The 10494-nt window shown below is 40.2% G+C and overlaps 1 protein-coding gene across 1 annotated transcript; it reads left to right on the top strand.

Annotated features, from left to right (window-relative positions):
* Positions 1-3786: 3786 nt before the first annotated feature.
* On the top strand, positions 3787-9628 carry ccka (cholecystokinin a). Its single transcript, XM_070835669.1, has 5 exons — positions 3787-3851; positions 5970-6049; positions 6376-6565; positions 7215-7356; positions 9254-9628. Exons 2-4 carry the CDS (start codon positions 5972-5974, stop codon positions 7352-7354), a joined length of 408 nt encoding a protein of 135 aa, XP_070691770.1. The 5' UTR covers positions 3787-3851; positions 5970-5971; the 3' UTR covers positions 7355-7356; positions 9254-9628.
* Positions 9629-10494: the final 866 nt, after the last annotated feature.

Raw genomic sequence — 10494 nt, 5'->3', positions numbered from 1 at the left:
CCCTCAGGTGTTTCCAAGGAAACGGAGTTAGGGCTTCTGAAAAACAACAACAACGATAAAAATAATAATAATTGTCTTATACTTGATTCTGATTGGTCAATCAGATCGTTGCCGTGTGTATTGATCTGTTGCTAAGGACGCTGTTGTGAAAGCGGAAGCCATGGAATCACTTTTAATTAAAAACAAAACAAAAATAGTTTTTATGTCAGTATTTTGTCTCAAGCTGTTGATTTCGGCCCGCCATCATTTTGTTGTCGCCACCAGGAGAGTAAGTTATGTGTGAGTGTTGGTGTAGCTGCCCACGGGCTTTAGCAGATATTCTAGAGAAAGAGGCCAAAAAAGCCAATAAGCCACTTTCACAACAGACATTTTGACCCTGGAAAAAGAAAAAGCTGAAAGGAATTAGCAGTTTTTATTTCATTATTTATATATGTGCTTTTCCCACTGCAACATGTCAAAACATCTTGTGTGAAAAAGGACTATACACAAAGAGGCCCCAAAGTACGCAGGCTCACAGTGTGTGGTCTGTTTTTATTTTCATAAAAGCCATTTTGAGGTGGAATACACACTATTTAATCACTGTGTCAATCATGATGGGTGCAGAGTCATTAGTTTTATATTTTTTCATTAGTTTTATTTCCAATCTTTGTTTGCAGTCTAGTTCAGTATCCAGTTTGGTTTCCAGAGCGCATTTACTCATTTCAGATTAGTTTTTATTGTTACGTTTTAGAGTAGTTTTTATTGGTTTCTTGTATAATATAGTGTTTGTCAGGGGCGGATTAAAGAAGTTCAGAATAGGTATTACAACACAAAATGTTAACATATATATAAGTGTCAATAAGCAGAAGCACCAATGCCTCCTCATGCTGGTTGTGACGTTTCTTGTATATTTGTATTTTATTTACCCTCCTGTCCTGGAGTAAGACAACACATTGCTAAGCAGCTTTGGGCAGAAGAAGTGTCAAGTGACTTGAGTGCGAGTTTTATGTAAATAATCATACAGTATATGAAACTAATGGTGGTGATTGCTGGTGGAGGATGGAGAGCGATGGAGAGCACACCGTGGCCTCAGTGTGGACATGAGTAGAGAGATATGAGAGGGCCAGTAATAGAAAAGTGTGATACAGATTGAGGCATGTGAAACAGAAAACGTGGCTTCATCACACCTGCTATTCATTTTAGACTTTTAGACTTTCCCCCCCCCAAACAGCAGACAGGAGCTGTCTGATGAGGCTTACAGCTGCACTTCTGTAATGAAATCCTGTGGGAGGAGAGTGTCATTTGTTCAGTTGTCTCTCTGCCCATAAGCACACTCGATGTCTCAGACTCCGCAGATTAGATTCTGAAACATGGTGGAGCAGTAGATGGTTTACACAAACAGTGAAGATATGCAGTGGAGCAATAAACAGGCCATGTTTTACTTTATTTTCTCAATTGTGCGCAGCAGGCAGGAGCAGGTGTCACTCAGCTGATATTATCCATAAAGTACAAATTAAACGTACATGTTATTTGTGAGTTACATGCTGCGTTGTGGCCAAGCAGGAGGTTTGAAAATGCTGCTTGCCTTACATTTGTGTGTGTGTCTACAGAGGACAGGTGCCAATGACAGAGTTCAGGTGAATGCCCAAAAGTTAAACAGCTGCTAATGACAGTGTCAGGAAACAGGCTAATGTTAGCCTCATTAACATACTGGAGTAGAGCTAAAAACACACACCAGGGACTAACCCAGACTGGACACACACACACACACTTTTCCACACATTCACAGATAACTAAATAAATGAGGCCATTATCCTGTCAGAACGTGTGATTGACCTTTCCTGAGTTAAAAATAATCTGTTGGGCAGATCGTGTAGATAAACCATTACACCATACAAAATGTGCACAGACTGCCGCACATGATGCTGCACAACGGTTTAAAAAAACTTCAAGGTGTCATTTTAATATTAACACTGCCAGAGGCAAAATATTGAGATGTGTCCCCTCAGCAGTATGTAGATCTTTTGCAGCATGTAGCTGAAGAAATGCACAGTTTAATAACCTTCTTGGGCCAATCAGTGCAATTTTAAAAACACCAGATCAAAATTCTGACATAATCCCTCTAGGTTTTGTGACAAAAATGTTGTTTTTTACTGGCTGGTGATGCAGTTTGAGCTCCATACTCTGAGCACTGCAGTGAATCTGCTGCAAGTATTGTACTTTGAGGACGTCTGTAAACAATGACAAAACAGACCCACATAATATAACTTTATTCATTTAAACCCGACTGCTTGCAAAGATCCCCAGGGAAGTTAAAGTTTCAGCTCCTGAACTACACAGAGCTAAAGAGTGAAAATATTTTTCAAAATTGCTTCAGAGGCTTCCTGTGACCTCGCCAGTAGCAGAACAACCAAAGAATTTTAAATGATTCAGACAAGCTGTGCAAGTAGATCAGTATTTAAACAGGCACAACTGGAATAATAACTGAATCCTGGCAAGGTAATGCAGCACAGTTGTGTGTCTCCCCTCCGTAAGACTGGTAGAAAGCTCTTTCTCACTGATTAAGATAAAAAATGAGTCTTTTTTCTCAAGTTAAGATAATGCCTAATGATGTGAATGAAGAAGTCAGTCACTAATTAATTGAGGCTTTAGCTTGACGGGTTAAAAGCTAAAACCAGTTCTTACAGCTTTAATGAACCTTTTAAAAACCAGTTGCATTACCACTTCAAGTCATTACTCCAGTGAGCAGCTCATGCCATTTAATGTATGAATGGCATTCAGCCTTTTCCCACAAAGCAAACTCACGCTCTTACTTTTTCTTTTTGACACCACTTGTACTTTCCCATGGCTTTTATTGGACATAAAAGTTTTGTGTCTTATTTGATTTTGATCTTGAAACTTATGTCACACTTTATTCGGGTTGTTTAAAGAGACCATAAACCTGTCAAATAATCTCTTTAACAACATAAGTCATCTTTTACTAACTGACTGTCCCATATTTTGAACTGAACCCCATCGTGACACTGACACTGACAGCACCAGAGAGACGTTTCCTGTACGAACCTGCAGTGGCCTGTCATGCCTAAACAATGCCCCTGGTTTCCATCAGCCAGAGTCATCTCACCCTCGCTGAAAGTGGAAGGGGACAGAACTGCATGTTGCTTCAGGTCCACTAGAAAGAAAGTCTCAATCATGCAGTGGTAGAGTGGAGGTATTTTCATGCTTTGAGCTGCACAGTGGGGCATATTTTGGTCATTTCCTTCATTCTGCATTCACATCTACATAAATGAATACACAATGCACATTTCTTTTTATTGCAGTCTACTTTAGTCTTTAAAGTCTCTCTACCTCCCTGTACTCCTCCCTGTGTTTATGTCCATCTGTGTGTGTGTGTGTGTGTGTGCCACTTAAATGCTCAGACATGCAGTAATGCATTGTACTTAATTTTAAAGAGCCTCTCATCTTCTCTTCACTGGAAACTTCAGATTCAACCCACCAAAACTGTGTGTGAGTGAAGGCGTGCGTATGTGTTCGCCCCTTTGTTTCTCACCCAGGTGAGCGAGGAGGAGGCGACATAATTAAAGCTGTCACCTTTTGCCAGGACCTTTTTTTCAAATAGCTTGGTGTGTTTGGATGTCGGTGTACGTGTGTGAATGAATGCGTTTACAGTTTGCGTCCTCAATTGCGTCAGTGCTGTCCATTTCTGCGCCAGCAGCAGGCCCCTCCCATTGGCCCAGGCCCCTCCCACTTCCTGTGTGTCAGTATAAGATGCAGTCTCTTCTCTCTCACACTCACTCACAGCCTGAACACTGAAAGAGCAAAGCTCAACATCTTCAGACTCATCCTCTCCTGGTCCACGCCAACAGCTGCAGGTAAAAATAAAAAATTATTCTGATATTTGAGTCCTGTCGTTGCAGCAGGACAAATTATACATTCATCAAAAATGCATTTTTGTCATGTGACTGGTTCTTTAAAGTATTTTTCTAAATCTTTTTCACAGCACAGAGACAGAAATTGTACATTTAATCTGAAAAGTTGATAGGAGGGGGTGTCTTTTTTTAAAATTTGGTTTTTACATTTAGTTTGGTTTCAGTTTAAGTGCAGTTATTTTCTGTCCTTTCACACGTTATTTGTTCTTTTTTCTAGTTTCTCTATTTAAATTAATTGTAGCTTGAAGGTTACATCCACTAGACTGTGTAATGTAGATATAAGAGACACAATTGACAAATAACATCAAGGACAGTACATTTTAAATATGTAATAATGAATGACTTCATCATAAATGGTGGCAGAACTGTTGCAGGATAATCAGGCTGTGTAAAAGCATGTGTATTTTACTTATATTTTCTATGCATGTTAGGTAATCATTATTACAGCAGATATATTTGGCAGGATTATGCTCATGAATAAGTGTTGGAACAATGCAAACAAGTGTCTAAAAAGGCTGGAGGAGAGGAGAGGAGAGGAGAGGAGAGGAGAGGAGAGAAGAGGAGAGGAGAGGAGAGGAGAGGAGAGGAGAGGAGAGAAGAGGAGAGGAGAGGAGAGGGCTTTCACACATATTACAGCACCACATCATTACCAGCCCATTGAATAATGAATTAGAGACAATGACCAGCTGCTAACAGGAATTATATTAGCATCTAGAGAATGACTATTTACGCCACCACTGTGTCAATTTAAACAACATTATTCAAACGGGCTGTTGGATTGAGTTACACTAATAACAATTACACAGATGTAATTTCTAGATATCATTTGGTTTAAAACTGTGAAGTGTCATGGACTCGTTTCAAGATGCTTTTCTGTACGTCTGTGATGATAAAAAGAGCTCATGATACATGTCATCATCATCATCACGTCTAGTGAACAACAACTAGAGCAAGCTCCAGACTCATTCTACCAATATCATGCAGGCTGCTGAGGGGTGATGGGACTCCTTTTTATGGGCTTTGATTCTGTGTCTGTGTGGGGAGAAGATCACTTTTTGAAATATTCACGTCAACAAATAAGTGAAAGGAAGCTAGAATTTGTTAAACTAGACGACTCTTGTTGAAATCACCATGATACGCTCCTGTGTGTGTTTTCTTTCACACATAAGTGCAGCAAAAGGACCATTCTTTGACTTGGTAAAGAAAGAGAAAATTAAAGAATGATAAAAAAAAGAGGGAGCAACTGAGTAAAGACCCTTAGTGATAGTAAACAAATGTATCCACAGAGACAGTCGGAGAGAGTGGGTTTTGAATTATTTGAGATTGAAAGCCTCAGAGCAACTGGCGTTGTTGGTTTAATTTAATTGGATGATTTCCTCTGAATGAATGCTCTGGCACAAAGCATCATTCATCACAACTAATGTGCTGCCTTGCCAGCCTCCAAGATAAATACAAAAATCAGTGTGTCGATTATAGTATTACACCGTCTTTATTGTAATTTTTCATTCTAGACTTTTGCCATTGCTCTTTCATAGAGAATATAATGTTAGATAGACGCAGATAAATTAAAGCAGATTACGAACAGATGAAGGCTGCATAAAGGGAAAACTTCAGGTAATTTATTCTCTCAGTGCCGTTGTTCACCCTGTTCAAAAAACAGCACAGGGAACAAAATGAAAATTTAGAGATAATTGGTGTGTTTCCTTTGGGATTCTGCTAATGATGGCAGTGTACATTCATCACAGCTATGCCACACACCACGCGCATGTGTGTGTTAGATACTAAATTGTTCTGCCGCACTGTGACAAGACGAGGGAGTGTGTCAGAAAGACACTGATGTGTGCCTTAGGGTCAGACTGAACCGTCAAAGGTTAATCTCTCCCCCGCCAAAAATGTGATTTTTTTTCCCCCTCACAGAAGCACATATTTAACCAGCTGAAGGGAGACAGTAAAGGAAAAGATCGGACAGTAACAAGCGAGTGACCTCATAGAAAAGTGACCACATTAGGTGTGATTGATTTCCTTTAACTTTAATATTGTGTCCCCTTTCTCTCTCACCAGCCATGAATGTCGGTATCTGTGTGTGTGTTCTCCTCGCTGCTTTGTCCAGCGGTTCCCTGAGTCTGCCAGCACACACCATGGTAAGACACACACACACACACACACACACACAGGTAGAAGTGTCCTGAAATGTCTGCATGGATTTGCAAAGAAAAAAAAAAATCCTCTCATCATTTATCAAACATACAGAATCTCACCTAAGGAAAATGGTTTGGTTTCAATCCCACTAAATTCATTTAGTACTAACGAGGATTTTTGCCTTAAAGATATACACACTTTAACACACACACACTCAAATCCTTGTCAAACAGAAGTGAGCTGCTGCTTTTGAATAAAAATTTCAGGCTTTCATTTTAGGTCTACTACCTTATCTTAAATCTTGATTTTTTTTTTTCTGATCCTCTAGTCACAGAGAGTTGAGGGTGAGGCTCTTGCTTCAGACAGCCTGCCTCCACCCTCACCCAACCACACGCGCGAGGCCCGCTCAGCTCCAGTGCCCCCCTCAGGGCAGCTAGCCAACTACAACCAACCCCAGACGGACGCAGAAGCTCGAAACAGCCTGAGCCAGCTACTGGCCAGACTCATCTCCAGGAAAGGTGAGTATGTACGGCAGGACTTCTGTCAGGATGGAGAGACGGATAGGAAGTGTAACTGGAGCGAAAGTCTTTCCCTTTAGTCATCTCAGCTCATTAAACACGCAACATTCCCCTCATCTTTATTTCGCTCCTGGTCTTGTTATTTCTCTCTTCCCAACATCCATCCTTCTGTAATGTGCCGTCACTCATGCTGCGTCTTAGTTCCACCATCTGGCATTTCCCACCTCCCTCTAGCTTTCTCTCTCCCCCCTCCATCTTTCGTTGTGCCCTCCCTCTGTCTTTTCCATTTCTATTTCCTCAGTTTCCCTCCACCAGCCTGCTCCCTCTGTTTTGCCCTCCTACGCTCGTCTCCTTCCCTCCTGACCTCACTCTCTGCTCTCTCTGTCACTGTGTATCTCTCTTTCTCTTTCAAGTCGACACTGTGTGACTGGGAGACCTGCTGAGCTCACTGGTCTTGACAAACATGGGAATAGGAAGACAACAAGTCAGCATGACTTCATTTAGAGTTACATATCTTCATTATACAGTCAGTACATGTAGAAAAAAGTGCTCTACAGTACTGTTTTGGCCAAGCAGAGGGACGTCCTCCTGCCTCCATCACGTCCTCAGCGTCACGAAGCGTAATGAGTGTTGTCTCTGTGTCCTCCAGGCTCTCCCTACCAGACCAGATCCTCCCTCACCAGCAGAGCCAGTGGTGTAGCCCCTGGCCACAGGATAAAGGACAGAGATTACATGGGCTGGATGGACTTTGGACGACGCAGTGCAGAGGAGTATGAATACTCCTCCTAAAGGCACGGCTTGCTCTTGCTCAAACCCGAGTTTCAACCCCCAACACTACCATTAAACCCCCCCAGAAATAACAAGCCCTTTTCACACTGCACTTACTGTAACCAAGCGCTGACTTGACTGGATCCTAGAATGAGTTTAGCATCATATTATGTAAGCAAAGACGTATTTCCAAAGGAGCAAATCCTGCAATATCATGAGCATTTTCCAAACCCACAGTACATCAGAGTTATATTTAAGCACAAAATTTAAGGTATGAGGCTGAAAATACTAAATAAAAATAAAAAATCTAATCCAACAGTGTGTTGGTTAATCCCTCAATACTTTCTGACTTCCTTACTCTGTCTCCCTCTCAGCCTCAATCCTATTTGTTGCTATTGAAGGTATTAATCATTAAAAACAGTTCAAAAATATATAGTTTAATTCTAACAAAGACTCTGTAATTTAGTAACAGCCAGGCACTGTAGTTTTTAGAAAACGTCACTCAAATAGCAGGAAATAGTGCATTTATTTGTGGTGTTTGTGGGACCAAACCTAAATAAACTACAGTGTATGTGGTCATTGTTATGAAAGAACACCCATTGCAACGGCGTGGCTCATTGTTGGGTTTTTAAATGGCACAGAGGGCAACTGAGGGTCCAGCTAAACAGGTAATACACGTTAGACGATTAATTTCGTTGTTGTATTAGTGTTTTCATGGGATTTGTTGACAATAAGAAGAATGTGGAATACAACCAAACTTATTTTCTAAAACCAGCAGCAGCGAAACACAAGGTTAAATTAGCTTTAACTGGCTCAACAGACTGAATATAATCTAAAATGAACATTTCAATGGCAAGCAAAACAAGACCTGCTCCTTTAAATATAAATTGCAGCCTCATTCCAGTGAGAAACTAGTGATGTACGACTCAAATTTAAATAATTCAAAGTAGTTTGAAAGTGTTTTACTGACAATTCAGAATGTACCAAAGCCCTTATACTGGACCATAACGAGCCACTTAGGGTCAAATTGAACCAAAAGTGAGATTTAAATCTGTATCCTTGATTGATGCCCAGAGAAATGCAGCACACCACCTCAACTTTACACAAGTGCATGGTAAAAAAAAAACAAAAGTCATATCATCTGCAACTAGAAGCAAACAAGAAAACAACAGTAAGATACTACATTATAAATCTCTAGTACCTCTATGTGGTCAGTAAGAGCGTCCCTGGATTGGAAGAAAAGGGGCTAAAACAGCCCCGACCTTTCACCTCCACCTCTGCCTGCTGAAGGAAACCCTGGGCTAAAAATGTGCAGTGTGAAAAGCACAAGATATGTTTTAGAAAGCGCAGTGTGTTCATGACCTTATATGAGATGCTTTAGAGAGAGACTCCCTATCGTTGCATTATGGGTCTTAGTGGCAGATACATTAAAATACTTTTTTTGAAAGATTATTACATATGTATGTATGCACTCTTAAAGTTAAGTCTCTTGAATAAATAATATGTTTTTAACAACCATCAGAGTCAATAAAATTCAAAGTCAAGCTCCATTTCCTTCAGATATCAGTAAGAACTGCTAATGCATTTCTTTGGGATTATAACTCACCACTGTTTCCTAGATTGCATAGAAGCCAGGACATCATCATTAGTGTCTAATTTAATTTTAGATGAGGCTTTCCCAGGATTAGCACTTGGACTAATGAGCCATTCTCCTGAACAGGGTCTAGATCTAATCCTGTTTTAGAAGTCGATCTGAAGCACATCTTAAATTTTCAATAATGTAAAAATTATTTCTGTCCTCCTGGGAAACGAAAACTAAGCTTTGATACACTGCAGAAAGCCTTTGATCTTACAGTGGGTTTCAACTATGGAACCAGAGTTTAATATATTTATTTAAATACATATATTTTATGCCTCCAGGTGAATAAAATCAAATGCATGTGAAGAGTGAAGACCGAAATGGCGCCCATCAAGTTGAAGTGAAGGATGCTCTACCACACAGCCCAACATATATCTGAATATTCCCAGCTGTGGAGAAAATGTCAGAAAATCAAGCTTTTAGTTTGGAAATCCAACTTGTTTTCTCCACCAAACAGATGATCATGTATCTGATGTAAATTTGTAAAATGGACGTAAAGCAATATAAATGTATGTGTGTGTGATTTTTGACGAAAAAACAAGATGAGAAGAGAAAGTCCTGACTGTTGGGTTTTATTTGTTCGATGTGAAGCTACGACAAACCTTGATTTATTGGTGTCTGAATGGGAATGAATAAAATGCTGCATTAACTTAAGAAGAAAACTCAGCTGCCTTCACACGCTGCATCCTGAACACACACACACTCACTCACTCCAGGCTTGTCTTCACCTCTCAAAGTAATCCAAGTGTGATGACCACTCATCTTGCTTGTTACGAGTCATCCACTGAGCGTATTATCCAAGCTCCATTAGAGAAAAAAAAAATTGAAAGCATAAGAATAATTCAGATGTTGTACTTGGGTGAAACATACATTCCTATATATAAAGAAAGGATATGACAGACAAACCAAGGTCATCTCCCTCTGTCTCACAGAGAGCCAATGTAAAGCACGAAGAATGGTGTCTGTTACTGTGCTGTTATGCTTCTGTCTGAAACACACAACAGACTTGTTTACCGTCTGTCTGTGACTTAAGTAAAAGTCATACACAAGAGCTCAGTGGTCCATATGTGCTCTGCTGCTGTTATAACTCACACAGGAAGAACAGGTGCAGATTCCCACTATGTCACTTTCTTCTGCTCACTGTCCAGTTTCACATGAGTCTGTCCACACAGTCACAAAATAAAGGCTCCATTATGAGACACAGCTGATCACAAAATAACACTGGAACATTTAGTTTGAGTGAAACATATGATGCAAGAGCAGAAAACTCAAAGAATATAAAAGAAGAGCAGTGAGGGAAACATACTGCATAATTAAATAAAAGGGTCTAATAATGAGTCCAGCAGTGCTCCCACACTGCTGGACTCATTATTAGACCCTTTTATTTAAACTAAGCTACATCTGATCTCTGTGGTCCTTTTGGCCTCCCGTCAAACATTTGATTTACTAGCGTCTTTAGTGGACAATCGCAATGCTTTGCTCTTTACTGCGCCCACATGGACAGGAAAGAAAAGTACACTCA

This window comes from Pempheris klunzingeri, chromosome 8 (genome assembly GCF_042242105.1).
Source record: "Pempheris klunzingeri isolate RE-2024b chromosome 8, fPemKlu1.hap1, whole genome shotgun sequence".
Classification (NCBI taxonomy): domain Eukaryota; kingdom Metazoa; phylum Chordata; class Actinopteri; order Acropomatiformes; family Pempheridae; genus Pempheris; species Pempheris klunzingeri.
This window is presented reverse-complemented; position numbering and strand designations above follow the sequence as displayed.